The sequence below is a fragment of the Melanostigma gelatinosum genome (assembly GCF_949748355.1).
Source record: "Melanostigma gelatinosum genome assembly, chromosome: 14".
Lineage (NCBI taxonomy): Eukaryota > Metazoa > Chordata > Actinopteri > Perciformes > Zoarcidae > Melanostigma > Melanostigma gelatinosum.
In genome coordinates this window covers 9,446,826-9,462,885 of record NC_136647.1, presented here as the reverse complement: position 1 = coordinate 9,462,885, position 16,060 = coordinate 9,446,826, and the positions used below count along the sequence as shown (strand labels likewise).

The 16,060-nt window shown below is 44.7% G+C and overlaps 1 protein-coding gene across 2 annotated transcripts; it reads left to right on the top strand.

Annotated features, from left to right (window-relative positions):
* LOC306788432 (uncharacterized protein) lies at positions 1–14,873 on the top strand. 2 transcript variants are annotated; one of them, XM_079283969.1, is made up of 8 exons: positions 1–130; positions 865–1,399; positions 4,241–4,385; positions 4,601–4,703; positions 5,811–5,849; positions 5,946–5,987; positions 7,316–7,592; positions 13,697–14,873. In XM_079283969.1, the coding sequence occupies exons 2-8, from the start codon at positions 1,213–1,215 to the stop codon at positions 13,909–13,911; spliced, it is 1,008 nt and encodes a 335-aa protein (XP_079140095.1). In that variant the 5' UTR covers positions 1–130; positions 865–1,212; the 3' UTR covers positions 13,912–14,873. The 2 variants fall into 2 exon arrangements, with proteins under 2 accessions (XP_079140095.1, XP_079140094.1); XM_079283968.1 differs by lacking the exon at positions 1–130 and adding an exon at positions 674–754.
* The last annotated feature ends 1,187 nt before the right edge of the window (positions 14,874–16,060 follow it).

The window sequence follows — 16,060 nt, the reverse complement described above, 5'->3', positions numbered from 1 at the left end:
GGGAGATTATGGAATGCTGTGATGTCATCAGCCCAGTCATACACACAAAGACAAGGAGGACCCATAGCCGCTCTGACTCTCTCAGCTTAGTTAGCATACTCTGCTGTGGAGCGGCTGTCTACATCCCACTGTGAGTACTTCAGCGAATTCTACCCTTCTCTTACAACTCCCCTTTGTTTTGTATCACTTACGTACTTTCCCTTTCCCTGGGTTGCCTTCTCTGCACCCTACGATGTGTTTAGCAGACACATCTGTATTCCAGCAGTGTGATACTTCTCAGTCTGAGACAAGCTTTCTTTCCCTCCAAGTGCTGCTTATGTGGTAGCCATTGTTTAACTACCCACTGTGATTGGAGGAGTCCATTGCAATCTCCTTATTAAAGAAACCGGCTCATGCTGTCCTGGCCTACGACCCTGCTCTTGTTGTTTTTTCTCTCTTACAACCAGGAACTGACAATGTTAAAATGGAGCCGCTATCTCATGGGAGTTTGGGGGAGAAAGGAACAGGGGTTTGGAAAGGGATGTGTGGTGGGGAGGGGGAGGAGGAGGGAGGGAGGGAGGGAAGGAGGTGGGTTACTGATGACAGAAACAGCCCCATTGCTTTGGAATCTCCTCCCATTCTGGGCTACAGTCTTGTCAGTTTAGAAACAGGGTTTGGGCTCTTCCGTATTCATGAAGGGAGGGACAACATAGCCAACTGAAACCGACTTTCTAAAGGAATGACTGGAAGGAAACAGTTTCTGAACGCGACAAAGGTGGGAGCAAGAAATATATAGGACATAAGAAACAAATGTAGTATCTACAGCGCACAACTTCATCTTCCAAATGTTTGTTTCAAGTGTTTCCTGTTTGTCTTTTCTTGTAGAAAGTCCCAATGATGACCTCCAAAGACAAAGAGTACTGACATCTCAGTAGGGTGGGGAGACCGTCAGCACAACACAGAGAGGAAACAGGATCCTGTGTGTGAGTTTGTACCTCATGTACAAAAGTGTGCGTGAGGATGAGCATGCACCTCGATTGATGAAGAAGAGTTTATGGGGGTAAATACGAGTGATTTCAGGATCGAAGGAGCTGTGAAAGTCTTCTTCGGATGACATGAGACTATAAACCAAACGCTGTCCACCTCAAGAAGCTGCTGGCCAAGGGGCAGCACCTCCTACCTCCAACCACTTGGCCAGGTGGTGCCACGTTAACCCACGACTCAGCCGCCATCATGCTCCAGCAGATTTTAAAGGACATGTTCATCGACCCCGATGTGCTGGACGCTCTGAATGAGGACCAGAAAAAGACTCTGTTCCTGAAAATGCGCCAGGAGCAGGTACGACGCTGGGAAGAGCTGGAGGAGAAACTAGAGAGTGGAGGAGGGGACGCTGAGTGCAAACAAACAAAGCCAAAAAAAGGTAACCACACCGACACATCACCTTTGTGAAGTTCTCTTCTTCCTGTTTATCTACAGTGTGCCGGTGGCCAAGACGGACACAGCGTTTACCAGAAGGCCATTTGACAAGTTTAAAGTTTCCTGAAATGAAAACTCGGGCTAACAAACACCAGCTGCTCCACATTAATGTGTCTGTACAGACAGAAAGCAAAGAGCGTTTATACTTCACTCGCATGGAGTTCTATTTATATCCGAAGTCCTAAACAATTACAGCAGATTGATGATGTCGGGTGAGCTCACGTTGACATAACACTCGCAGACGACGCTAACATTTACACAAGCAAAGTAAATCAGATGTCACAGTAAAATAATATTCACTCTGAAATGAGTGTGTGAGGAGACGTGTACTAATAGTGTTTGAAGAAGTGCCATTGTGATTGAGATATTTACGTCACGGTGACTGTAAAGTATGCCGGCTGCAAATATTTTGCTCTCACTGAGATCATTCTGTTCCCTGTCACACCACACGAGCCTGAATCAGAGAAGAATATTCAGTGTCAGAGGTGTCGCTCATGTGTGCGTTCGATGGAAACTATATTGACAGAAAAACATGTCGGGGGGGGGGGGGGGGGGGGGGAACTGTCTTCTTCTCTAAAGCGAGAGTCTGAGTCAACGGCATACATGCAGCAGTCAAACAAAACAACTAGAAACTCAGAAGGCCACAAGTCTTTCCTGAAACCGGTTTGACGAATTGCTCAGAACCTTGCCTGTCTGCATTTTCTCTTTAGTGGTCGCAAGTAATATGACTCTGACGTAATAATTTGGTTCTATTTTTATATTCCAAAGGACTCCTATACTGTCGATGACAAAGCAGACGACAGAAGGTTTGGAAGTACGCACAAGTTGCTGAAAAAACCCACTTAAATATTACTTACAGCCAATCAACAGCTAGCACACTGCAGTTGGAGCATTAACTGATTGACGTCGTAATGTGATCTGCCTTGTCTTGGCTAATAACAAAGCACTGATCAGCTGTGGCGCAGAGTGAGAGAACAGTGGTCTTTCTATCTCCTAATGACCAACGCAGCTGTCCTGAGCAGGCTGGATGGAGACTGCAGGCTGAGATCACATGGCCACACGGCTCCTCTCCACACCGGCTGCAAACGCAGAGGAAGTGGTGGATAGTTTGTGTTTCTGTGTAAAAAAAAAAATAGGAAGTGAGTCAAGACTCAACCCCTCAAACAATTAGCAGCGAGCGAAACAGGAAGCCTGCAGGAAATGTATGTGTTTTGAGAAACAAAGAGAGAGTTGTCTGGACGGCCTCGTGGCAGAGCTCACATGCCAAATTTGTTTTCATGCATTGAATGAAGCCGGCGTCTCTCCCGGCTGCCGGTAACAGTTTCAGCCTTCAGCCTTTTTTGGAGCATGGGACTTTGGCTGTGGTTAGGCTGCCTTTATGGTCATTTGTGTTGATGTATACTCTGACCCGTGACTAAATGCTGCTGCGTTTGTGTGCATGGTGTGTTATGTTGTGTGCAAACCGGTGACATTCACACCAGGCAGAGACATGACTCAGATGAGTTACTTTGGCCTTGTTCTGAAGATATGCCAACAGTTTGAAAATGATGTCTGTCATTATGCCAACACAGTCACATTCGGTTCGTCCCTTTACTCAGCTGACAGGATTCATCTCCCCTGACAAAGGTGTTGTTGTAGCTGTCAGATTGGGCTAATAACTTGTTTCCCAGGGTATTCTCTGACTGCTGCGTTTGTCATGCCGGTATGCCCTGTTACAATACGATCCACAGGGCAAGCTGGCAAAACCAGTTCACTATGGAAATATGTTAACCTCTTTTAAACCCAACGAGCTCTCGCCCTCTGAGCCCACGTCAGCTGGTTTCTCTCTATAAAGTAACTTCTGTCCAAAACATTAGTCACAAAACAGTGACATGTTTATATGTGGTGGAAGTGTGTGCGCCCTATTGTGCTCGCATGTAGACTCAAATGTCCTCGCACAGATTGTGTTGATCGTTTCGGTTTAAGAATTGTGTTTCAAGATGTGCCAGACTTTGTTGAGGTGATGGAATGAAAACAGCAAGTGGAAGGTCTTCGCAAGTATATTCATACAAAAAAACGAAGGTAGCATTTCCCTGGCAGCTCTGCTCATGTCATCTATATGAAGGTCCGCTCTCATTTGTGATTTGCAGCTTGGGTCCCACCAGCTGTTGCACCTGTTGGCCTAGTAGTCTCAATTTATGCAGTTTTGTAGGTCAACCTAGAAGTTAGCATCACACCAGTTTCCTCATCAAAAAGCCAAATGGAATTTGCAATATTGCAGAAAATAAGCTTGTAATACTGGCACGTTTTGTCGAGGAAGATAGTCTTTGCAAATCACTTTATGACTTTTGTATTGGCAAATGTAAGAAGCTAATGTAAGGCTAGAAACTAGAACTACGCTAGTCTCATGTCGGCACTTGTTAGCAGCCGCCTTTTTAAGACACTTAAAAGCTTCAAAATGCACAAGAGGGGTATTTACTGACGTACCGGTAATCGTTAAATGAAAACAACAAAATCTCTTCAGCTCGTGTTAACCACAGATCTTACTTCAGGGATCTCCCCAAGAACCTATTCAAATAAAAACATTGACTTCGAGATGAGGGAACCAGAAGTGCAAGAATGCTGACTCACTCACCCTGTTTTCAGACTCAGCCTTTCCTGTAAAAGTATCATATAGTGCTTTAACTTTTTGTTTCTTGAACGCCTCTTTGAATAGAGCACCTTTGCATCATTTAGATGTATAAACATGTTCATGCTCAGTGCCAAACTAACTCTATTCACTCTTTTGTGTTTGTGTTTCCTCCAGCCAACAGTAAGAATGTGAGCTGGCTGCTCGGTCGGGATGGAGATGTGGCGGTCATCATGATCGGGGAGTTGGATGAGCTGAGCTCCAAATTCATCTGCTCAGGATTTGGAGAAAAGAAGGCGCAGAGTCTTCAGAACAATGAATAGTAATATACTTTTGTAATATAACACAGACAGTGTTGCTTTGTTTAATTGCACGCAGTGTACAATATGTAACATGGAACAATCTATCAGTGTTTCAGTGTTGCTTACAGACTGTAGTTTGACGGGTTATCGGGGCTTTCTGTTTCCTTAATCATGAGGTGGCATATGAACGACAAGTATAGCTTTTAGATGACATGGTTCTGATTGTGTTTTGCAGCCATCAAACCATCTTGAAGAGCAGAACAACCACAGAACCTGTCAGAACTGAAAGAGAGAACCTCCCTCGGAATACACAACCTGGAATCTCACTGAATTTAAAGGTGTGTAGCCATTTGTCTGTGACCCAAAGAAACCAAACATGTCATGATTCTCAAGCTGGGGAACAGAGACGATTTCAAACTTTTGCGTCCGTTTATTTGTTTTTTTTTAAATGTGAAATGATCGTCTCCTGGCCTCTTATTATTTGATCAAACAAAACAAAACAATGTAGGAAATTCCTTCTTCTGTTACCTGGGCTGGTTGAACAACTTTCCGCTCTGTATGTGAATGCAAAGATATAAAAAGACTGATAGAAACAAAAGAGATGTAAAAGATTGACACAGTGAATCACTGGTCAGACCACATTCTTTTTGTCTCCTCCCGGCAATCAACCCGGTCTCACTCCCAACTCATGAAATGCTGATATTTGGTCAGTGCCCCTCAGCGTCCCCTCAACACCAATGTAAAGCCACCCACCCGCGTCAGTATTAGACGCTCAGAGCAACTGACTATTATAAAGAGTGAGATAGGGGCCGTTCACATGTTGCTTCTAAGAACGTGTGGAAATCGGCAGCCGTGCCGTTTTCATCCTTTTATCCAAGGTGTTTGCTGTTTGCTGTTCGCTGTGACATTGACATTTTGTTGACATCGCGTCAGTGGTTAGTCATGTGAGTCAAGTTAACGTAAACCACTCTTTTCCTAAACCTTAATGAGTGGTTTATGTTGCCTGAACCTAACTTCATGTGAAGACGGAAGCATCTTTTGAAAATGCATTTAACAAGAAAATTTGGGGCTTTTTCCACGCTTGTCTTAAAAAGAGATTTGCTGCGTTATCATGGCAACCTGGCACACACTGAGCCGGAGCGAGCCGGCTCTCATCTGGCCTGACCGCGACGCTTTCTCTGAGCTAAAGCTGCATGCTGCTTGCACAGTGGAAATATGAGCATCCCGGCCAGTCACTGATGTCCCTGCACTCGCATCATCACACTCACTGCACAGATAATGTTTTCTAAATAGTCTACTTATCATTTGCAATATTTCTTTTTTTTTTTCTACGATCAACTCTTACTTAACTTCCCTGCTCATTAAAGTACCCAACTGACTCAAAGTTGAGGAGGATGATGTGTTGCCTCTAGTGTCCTCCAACATGTCACTGTCTCTCCCCACAGGGGAAGTGTGAGGAGACCAGCACCGGACCCCCTCTGCCGGTGAGTTGGAGCAACTGCCTGCTATAATTGAGCTCTGTGTTCTGGGGTTGCATCACGGCCTGTAACACTTGTGTAATGTCTTCGTTAAACCCACAGGTGTCAGTGAGTGAGCATTCATCACCTACAGCAGCAGAGAAGGTATCTATGAATCAAAGTAACTGTAGTTTTATTTTTGTTTTATAGTTGCTGCTATCCAGCTTCAGCATTTTGCCGCTCTTTGTAAACATTCAAGACGGTGTATAAAGCAAAAGAACAGTTTAGGTTCTAGTGTTGTCAACAGCGCACGACACATTTTAAAACAGGTGTGATTAATGTGGTGTGAAATGTGGTGTCGGTGTGCCTACGTGTCTTTTCATGGCAGTCACACCCTCTGTGAGTAACAGTGAATGGTGGTTGTGCCAGCTGTCCCCTCACTCCCAGCCTCTCTGCGGATCGTCTTTCCCCTCTCTCTGTGTTCCTGCTCGTCTGAGCCGCCGCACCCCTCGCAGCTCTCTCCGGGGGAACAGCTGAATCGAACTGTCCTCCCACTGGCTCCATCATCGCTCCAGCCTTGGGTTGTCTGGGGAGGATGCTCTCCATCTCCCCTTGCTTCCTTTCTCTTTCTGTGTCCATGTGCACGCAAATGTGTGTATGTGTGTAGGTGACACGCGCTGCAAGCACAGCTCAATCACAGAGGCAAGGCAGGATTTCTGGACTGCCCTAGAACAGATGGTTGATGAACTTGATCAGGGAATTAAAACGCCAGAGATAGAGAATGCGTCAGTCGCAGATGGATGGGATTGTGGGATAGTCTCTTGAGGTTTGGGCACGTGAGCGCTCCTCCGTTCTCTGTTTTTCCCTCCACTTTGCCACACAAGGAGAAGTCTCTCCCTCACTTCTTATTTCTATACCAGACTCTATTTTACAGGCCCCGACACATCGCTGGGCAACCCATGCCGATGTGGCAATGAAAATCCACACCTTAGGTGGTTTGGCCAGTCTGACAGCCTGAGCCTCCCCTTGCAAGATTCATTATTCTGTTGAATGTCTTGTACGTAGGTAGAGTGATTTGTTTCCGGGGAACAGGAAGGGGCTGGTTTGGTGCTGCAGATGTATTAGTGGCTGTTGCTAGCCCTGCTGCAGATTTTCTCCAGTTGATTTAGAGAGGGGAAGGAGTCAGCCTGGGAGAGGAGGAGAGAGAGTGAGATTGTTGATTAAGAAGGCGTGAGATCAGGAAGGAAGATTAGCGAGGCTGCTTGATTTCCAAGTCACCTTATAATTTTCTCTCCGCACATCCTGAAACTCTTAATCAGTGGTCATAGTTCTGTGTTTCATTATGGCGCGGTGTAGTCATTGGATAACTGTAATTTGGTGAATCATTTATCCAATGATTTAATCAAACATGATAGTAATTTCACTGTATGTGAATTAGCAGTCAACACTGATCACGCTCCTCTGTCCCCCTGTTGTCACTCTTTCCTCTGCAGCCCGAGCTGAAGTCAGCCAGTGTGACTGAAGAGAAGTCAGTTCCCAAGCAATCCATCTGTGCCAGGCCTCTCAAGAGAGCTAGCCCTGTCAATGTGAGACCAGCTTCTGCAAATGCAGCACCAGGCTCTGTCAACACGAGACTCTGCCTCGCAAGTCTGAGGCCGGCCACCGCCGCACCATCCCCTTCCCCCAGCAGCACTGTCAAAATGGACACAACCAAAGGTGGCCTGTCCTCACAGGAAGCTCAGAAGCCCAAGGAATCGCAGAGCGGGAAAGGTGAGTGAGCATAGGATCACGGGTAAGGGTCCATAACGGGTCTGATGTCAAAAGAAAGAAAGAAAATCTTCCTCTATGTCCATTAAATGAGCTCATATCTTTCCAGTCCACACAAACAGCAACATTAATGATGGCTGGCGTCATCGTGGATAAACAGTCAATACAGACATCCATGAAATTGGGATATCAATAAATCCTACTCTGTAACTTCTGTTGTGTTCTTTTAGTTCGATGTTGCATATGTAATGCAGAAAGACTGGACACAGATGCGGGTTGAGAATTAAATCTACAAATCCACAACTATAGCCTCCACGACAGTCGTCACAAGTTACTGCTTCTTCTCTGTGAGCAATGATGGCTGCAGGGAGCTGAGCAGAACCAGTCTGAACAAACTTCAGCTTTCTCAGTGCTGCAGCACTGAAGGAGGATTTATTTCTGCAAATCTAACGTGCTCGCCAAATAGTGCCTCAGCCTGCAGGAATCTTTATGGTCTGGCGGAGTAGGGAGTGGCCAGCCAAGAGGGGCAAAAACAGCTTCTGTGACTGGGAGTTGTGTCGTGGTGGCACTGCATCGCTCCCACACCCCTGTTTGTTTGGTAGCTTAGCGCTATTGTCAAGGGCGCGTGTTAGCAGGGAAACTGTCAATACACACTCTATAGCTTGGCTGAGGCGCATGGGCATACAGCCAGATCAAGTCTGACAGACTGATGGTAAGATGCAGAACAGAACAGGAATTACAGGATTTGTGATGTGGGCTGAAATGATAGGAAACTCTCAAAACGTCATGGTCTCTAACAGACATGCCATCTTAGTAAATGGTCAAATTTAGCTCAATTAAAATCTTACATTCCTCCCCTGCTATTCAGTTATTTGGCATAAGTATTAACCCTGCACTTGATCTTAATTGGTCAATAATCAGATCATTTTACGTTCATTAAATATCTTCGTAACAGTTACCCCCAATTTAGTTTAGTGACATAAGGAAATAAGGTGATATGTTTTGGTGGATTGGACACACTGTTTTGGGCCCTTAACCATTTCATCTCAATTGGAATTTGTGTTGTGTTGGCCTGACACAATGTTGTCTCTGCTATTTGGCAGCCTTTGATGTCAATAAAGCAGTAAGAACTGGTAACTTTGTAATGGGGAGAGTGGTGGCAAAACTAACTGATTAACTACACCCATTACAGGCATTACATTTAAAGTGGTCACCATCATTTTTCACAACCTAGTGGGATGATGTATCTCTCTTTGTGCCGGTTATATGGTCGGTGTTACTTGAATATCTCTGCCTGGCTCATAGATCGTAGGGATCTCTTTCTTCTCAACAGATATCTTGGGCCTTGACATTAATAGTATTGTCAGTATCGGTCTTTCAGTGTGCTGTGCAGATTACCTCTAGTTTGAATTATCATTGTGAATCCCAGACGTCCTCTTTGAACACAGCACCCAAATTCATGAATTGACCAAACACTCATTCACCATACATACAGTGACCCAGTTATTTAGAAAAATGGGTCGTGTAAGGGGACATTAGCACCATCCAGTGGAAAACAGTGAAACTGTAGAAAAAAAAAGTGCAGTCCGGTAGAAATCCTGATCTCCATAAAAAGGTCCCTCTGCTGGAAAGATGTCCATCCTACAGCACATTCAAACTGCAAACACATTGCTGCTTTTGCTGGAGGTTAACTTGCTCTGGGAAGACACACTTGAGTTTTTATTTCCAGAAAAGCTTAAATGCAACGTAAGATAATTTCAGTATTTGAATATTTTCTAGGAGAGTTGACTCTTATGTGGCTCATGAACAATAAAAAAGCGAACACAAAACGAAACACATAGCATCGCTGTTCCAGCTGCAGCAGCACGTTTTCTTATTGCTTTGAGATGTTGTGCTGAGTCAATGCCGTGTTTAACTAGTGTAGTTTGAGATGTATGAAAAAAATAGATATATTATCGGTTCAACATTATCAGAGTCAAATTTTGTCAATGTAGATCCGTTCCCTCAGGAAAAAAAGCCTGCATGCTTTCTGGCATCTAGATAGCTGAATTCATTTTGAACGTTCCTGGCAGGTTATTGTAGATTTTGGAGGCTGTGAAAATCTCTCTAAAAGCCAGAAACAAGAGAGCGAATATTCTCTTAATATTGTCACCAAGAGGCATACTCCTGGAAGTGTTTATAAAATCATGTTTACAGATGGCCAAACATAGATTATGATAATCAAATAGTGAATTTGTGCTCTTAATGCGTCAAGGAATCTGTTTGTGGAGGCGGATTATCAAGCGGATCAGTTTCACAGATCACAAATGACTAAAACCTGGATAGAAATAAAATAACAAAAGATACAACTCAAATGAATCATGGTGGCACAGGCATGTTAATGTGTGTGTGTGTGTGTGTGCCTGCGCCCACATTGGTGGCTGGATATGAGACCAGTGGGCAATGCCAGGGCAGCAAATAACAGACAAATGAAGGAAAAGGGAAAGGAACAGCTGGCGTGGTGGTGGTTGAGGTGGGCTGAACACAGTGCCGAATAAATGTGTCCTGACTGTGGACAAAAAAAAAATACTGACAGTGTCTGTCCTTGACAATGGCAGGAAGCTTGTTCCAAAGGGGAGGAGGAGGCCGATTAGGATAAGGCTCATGCCTCAGCTGTTTTCTTTAGATTGTGGGTGATGGCAAGGACTCCTGCATCCTGTGAGCAGAGACTGTGGCCCACACAACAGTTGTAGAAGATGCATTTAATAATCTGCGTTAGTGACACTCGTTCATCTGTACAAGTGCCCACTGGAGCTGGACTGAACGTGTTTTGACTTCTACAACACTTGAGAAGTCAAGCAGTTGTACAGCAGACCTTGTTGTTTCATGTCGGAACTATTTACTCGCAGCCATAGTTCCGACATGAAACCGCTCACAGCCAGGTTTGTGGATTATCTTGAGGAACCTGGTCATGATTCTTGTGCCGTGGAGTACTTAGTTTATAGCCTAACGTTTGAATTCACGCTTCAAAAATCACCAAGTGGCTTTAATTTGTGAAGATTATCTTGCTGAACAAAACGTGTACGTATCAAAAACGGTGTTTATTTACACCGTGCAAATGATTCGCTGTAGTTACTAATCCCTTTTTTCACAATTTTTCTCTTCGGTGTTTATTACCTGAAGCATCTTCTGTGCTGTCAATGTCACAAAGAGGACCTCATTTACTGCAAACTGCTATGATCAGTGTCCTCTCTCAGCAGGGAACAGAACCGTTTAGGGACAAGGGCTGATACGAACTGGGGATTTTTCCTTTAAAATCTGTAAAAACTGAAAATGATGAGGCTGACTGATAACTTGTTGCTATGTTGATGTCATGTGTCATCTGCATGAAAACGACAGTGAAGACACATTACCAGAGAATACGGGGAGCGTGTAGTGTAGTCAGTGGAAGAGTCATACGGTTTTAGCATATATGCGTGAGCATGAAAGAGCATCAATCTCCAGCGGCTGGCGGTATGTGTTCATATGTGTGTGTTCGTGTTTATGAACCCTTCGTTGTCTGTCGGCCGGCTTTCCTCTCCTCTCTCTTCACCTTCAGAGGGAAGGACACACATTCCAGCGCCGCTTCCCGACTCTAGCCCCGGGCGACGCTCAGCCAGGGCTGATAAGTGACAGGGGCTCCAGCCCCCACACAGGAGGGCCACCCCCCCCCCCCCTCCTTGCTTCCACACACACACACACACACACACACACACCTCCTCTCCACCCTGCCCTTCAGTCCACAGACATGCTGCTCGGGAATTCTGCCCTCTGCCCCCCCCCCCTTTCTGCCAGAGACATGGAGGTCTTTAAAGAGAAAGATTGGTCTTTAATTTTCACGCAAGCCTGGTCAGTGACAGCACTTCCCGCCCCCTCCTCTTTGTCCTCCCTGTACATTTACGAGTTGGACTGAGATGTGAGGAGTGGCGTTCCAAAGCTCAAATGGGAGACTAATCAATCTTGGCGAGTGATTTAATGCAGAGATTTCGCTTTCATTTTAAGAGGTGTTTTCGCAGGTAGCTTTAATGACGGATTCTGCTGACAGGGCTAAGAGTGCATCTGCTGGGGAGAGTTTCGGGCAGAAAGGCGTGGGGCTTGAGCATTTTTTAGGTGTGTTAAGACAGGTTAGTCAGGTAACCTGTGGCAGAGAATTAGGGTTTACAATAAAATACATATGTGTGTGTATCCGTATATACATCGATATATATTTGTATTATTTCTTTACGACAGTCCAAGCTCACAGCAGCAATTCTCCCTCTCCTCTTTCTCTCTCTCCATCTCTCCATTAAGCATTCCACTCAGACCCTGCACCGAGGCTCTGAGCTCAAAAAACTCTCTGACCGTGGGTGTGGATGTGTCTGTGCGCTGTGTGTGCGTGCGACTGCGTGTGTGTGTGTGCTCGGTGCGTGCCTGAATGTGTGTCAGCCTCAATTGCTGGAGCCTATCCAAGGTTTCCGTGGTGACCACACAACACAACGAGACAATCAGAGGCAAGCCCACGCAGCGCGGCGAGAGGACATTAACACAGGAACTGCGGGTCAGGGGGCAGAGGAAGGCAGGGCAAGACGGGGGGAGAGGAGGATGAAGAGGAAGGCGGAGGGAGGTGTTAGAGCCACAGAGAGAGGGGGAAAGAGAGAGCGAGGAGAGGCGGCAAACAACAATAAACAACAACACAAGCTTAAAGGCAACTTTAGGTCTCCCACTCTCATGCCTGCAAGATATCAAGAGCTTTAAAGGCTTCCTGGCCCCGGGAGTGCCTGCGTGGTTTTGGCTGTACCCCACCTCTATGTGTGTGTGTGTGTGTGTGTGTGTGTGTGTGTGTGTGCGCTCTGCGATGGCGTTAGTCAGAGACTGCTGCATGCGTGACTGAATCCATGAGCAGGAGGGCTGTGCGACGGTTCATGTTTGTGTGTGAGCATGCACGGACCTGAATGTAACATGAGAACATGCGTGTGTCTTTTCAATTCAACCGTTAGAAACTGTGTGTATGCTTGTGCATGTTTTCACTTCACTTCGTGTGTGTGTGTGTGTGTGTGTGTGTGTGTGTGTGTGCTTGTGTGAGTCTGTAGCCGTGCACGCGGGCGCTCTCACATATCTCTGTCCCCCGGGGATGACGCTAAAAATATGTGGCTCCTCAAGCCTTCTGGTGTCTGAGCAGCGTCTGTCTGCTCTCCATTGCCGTCCCTGTGGCACCCCCCCTCCCCTCCCCTCAGTTACTCCTGTTCCCTCCATTCCTCCCGCAATTACACCCTCTTCAAAACACAGTACCTCAGCAAGCACACACACACCAACTACACCCAGCTGTGTCCCTACACTTCCAGTGAGGATGACCTCTGCTCAGCCAGAGTGGGATAAAGGCAGGCGAGAATAAAGCAGGTAGAAAGGAGTGAGGAAAGATGTAGACGCTGTATTTTTAGGGAGACATGTATCAGGTAGTGTGGAAAGACTGGATTCCTGCTTTTGCAGCAATAGCATACATGCGTTAAATGTGTACCTCTCATTGTCTATGGTTAATGGTTTTAAACCGAATTTCACCTGGATTTTATGTTCCCATGCTGCTTAATGGTGTTGTGTTTCCAGCTGCTACGAGACACTGACCGCTGTAGTTTACAGTAAACAATGTCCCCTTGAGGCACAGCCCAGAAAATCGTCCCATAATACACAATGAAGAGAAAAACAGAGAAAATGCTAATGAAGCAATGATTATGTAGCAAAATCCCTCGAAGGAAGTTGGGAAAAAGTTAATTTCAGGATGTGACAGTTTACAGCAGATGCAGAGTGGAGCACTTAAAACAAAGAACCTGAAAATGCAATTACAAATAAAGTTACAAATACAGTTTGAAGATGTGTTTACGTATATAAACTCTGGCATTATAGATTCTGCGCATGGTATTATTTTTTTAAAGTTTGAGTTTTTAAATCCAATTATCAGCCAATTTTGAAATAAAAAAAAAGACAAAATCTGAATTCCAATTTGTTTTTATTTGTTTCATTAAAAAAAAAAATACAAAACCAAAAATAAAGAATTTAAATGAACAACCCCTTTCTGTCAGGTTGTCCCATATTTGAAGGAAATCTCTTTTTTTCAGATATTGGTGCATCAGAAGCGTCTTGGAGGGCTGCCTCGGTGGAGGCCGGGTCATCAGGGAGCGCACCAACCTGCGCAGGGCGCAGCCGGGTGGCCCAGCTGATGAAAACCTTCAGCGCTACAACCCCCGCACAGACCCCCGCTCGCGGCATCAAGCCACCTCTACCCAACAAGCCTGACCACTTGCATCTAACGACCACACCTACTGTCAGGTAATCCTCACACACTGATGCACAGACGCCCACCCAGCTTCACGCATCCCAGTGAATCTAATAAAGCCACGCTGAACAATGTCGGACACGTAAGGTGGAGCCTCGGCCAGTGGGTTAACGGGATGAACAACACAAAAGCGAGAATGAAGAAAATGGTAATGTTCACAATGTTGCCATCACTCCCAAAGCACAGCAATGGAAATGCTTGAATGTAATGGTTTAGTTGTATTTTTGAAAGCTTCAGTACTGTAAACACTCTTCGTGGGAAAGAAATTCCAAAGCAATTGATCGCAACGTGTATGTATTTGTTTTTCTCCAGGGAATTGATGTCTATCACATGTTTTCACTTGATGTTGATGCTTTCCACTTCGTGTAACATGCGGGAAGAACACACTTTTTTTTTTTTATGTCCAATTCACAAACCCTATACCCACGGTATTGTTTACTTCCCAATGACATTATTTTCAGACAGTTTGCATGAGCTCATATGCAGACACACGTGTGTGGTTCAGGACAAAAGACTGGGCACGGGCAGGCATAATGGGGTAGAAATAAGGCACAGTAGGGTCCTCCTTCATCTTGCTGTCTCCTCCTTGGGAATACTTTCGGGTTGTTTATTTGTCACATTGCAATGTATGTCTCCCTCTGCCACCTGGCAGGAGCCTCACTGCGACCTGTTGTGGACCAGTGACAGTGCCAAAAGCATCGTCTGCCACTCCCAGTGGATCAAGTCAGACAGTCGCTGCCAAATAATTCAGCTCCGTGTTACTCTTCTGCAATATTTCCAGAACTATTTTAGAGATGCTGGGTTGTACTTTTTACGTTTTTTTTTACATTTTAAATAGGGAGAAAGATGTTTTGTAATGGGATATTTAACATGACTGCGATGTTCACTTGTAAAGTGAGAGACATTTTGTATCTTTGTTGTCAAGTTTGTATGGTGCAATCAAAGAAATAATAAAATTGTCTAACTTGCACCTTGTATCTTTTAAGTACTCTCTTTTTTTTCTATTTTTGTCATCTTCATAATTCCACACTGAAATAAACATTTCTTTTTAATTAATGTCTTGTGTGAGATGAGAAACGTTGATCAGCAGAATGCAACCCACAACACTAACATGCCATAAAGGTTGCAGCTAGTTCGCTGAGAATAGATGCAGTTTTTAAATGTCCATCCTCAGCACATAGACCTGCATGCTTCACCAGAGCCAGTGTCAAATTTGAATTCCAGCAGGGCCACACATCCACCCCCACGCTGGTTATTACTGTGCTCAGACAACTGTTGCTTAATTTCCAGCGACGCTCCCCAAGCTTTGAATTGGAATTCAAACGTTTGCCAATGCGAAACTTATGTGGCATATTTTCACATTTGTATCTGTAACTTCCATTGCAGATCGCAGTTACCTCAGCTAATGTTTGGCAGCAGGCTAATCTGTACAAATCAGCTCACCGGGGTGAATAAAAGCAACACTCATAACATTGTATATGTCAGGAAGAAGTGAGATGGGCCCCCCTGCTGCGGTAAAGTGGCAGAATAATGTCCATTGATGAATCTGGTTATGGGTGATAAAGCAAGAGTAGCACCTGTGTCTCAGGAGCTATTTGCTGTCAGATGAAAGACAGATTTAAAAAGCATACATATTATACTTTATACTATCAATAACTACAAATGGCAGAGAAGAGAAAGAAGTAGTCCTATCAGCATTAGTTGCACACTAGAAATGTCACTGCACAAACCTCGTACAATATGGCCAACATTCCATATGATAAACTAGTCAAGATGATGGTAGAGTATATTTCAGCCTAAATGGCAGGAAATTGGCCAAATATGCAGCACAACAGTTTCATTTTGTCTTTTCTTTTTACTGACAAAGTAAAACTAAATTACACTGAAAATGTACTTTAAAATGCTTAATTTAAGACAAGTTGACAGTGAGTGTTACAGGGGGTGAAAGTACACATTTACCAGCTAAGGAAACACGTTTCAAAGTCAGGCTGGTGACTCTTGTAGAACCGTTATACTGCTGCCAAAACTTAACTTTACAATTATGTATGAACGTATGTAAAATCATTGCTTTGTTTGGTAAGTACGAAAAGACAATGCTTAATTCTAGCAAAAAAGCTTGTCAAAAGGTTCTTTTGATGTGGTTGGA

Bases quoted from the DNA above. Each gene is read 5' to 3' on its own strand.
- LOC306788432 (XM_079283969.1), top strand. From the start codon at position 1,213: ATGCTCCAGCAGATTTTAAAGGACATGTTCATCGACCCCGATGTGCTG. The intron at 4,704-5,810 runs GTGTGTAGCCAT...CTCTCCCCACAG, and splicing joins GAATCTCACTGAATTTAAAG to GGGAAGTGTGAGGAGACCAG. The intron at 7,593-13,696 runs GTGAGTGAGCAT...TCTTTTTTTCAG, and splicing joins GGAATCGCAGAGCGGGAAAG to ATATTGGTGCATCAGAAGCG.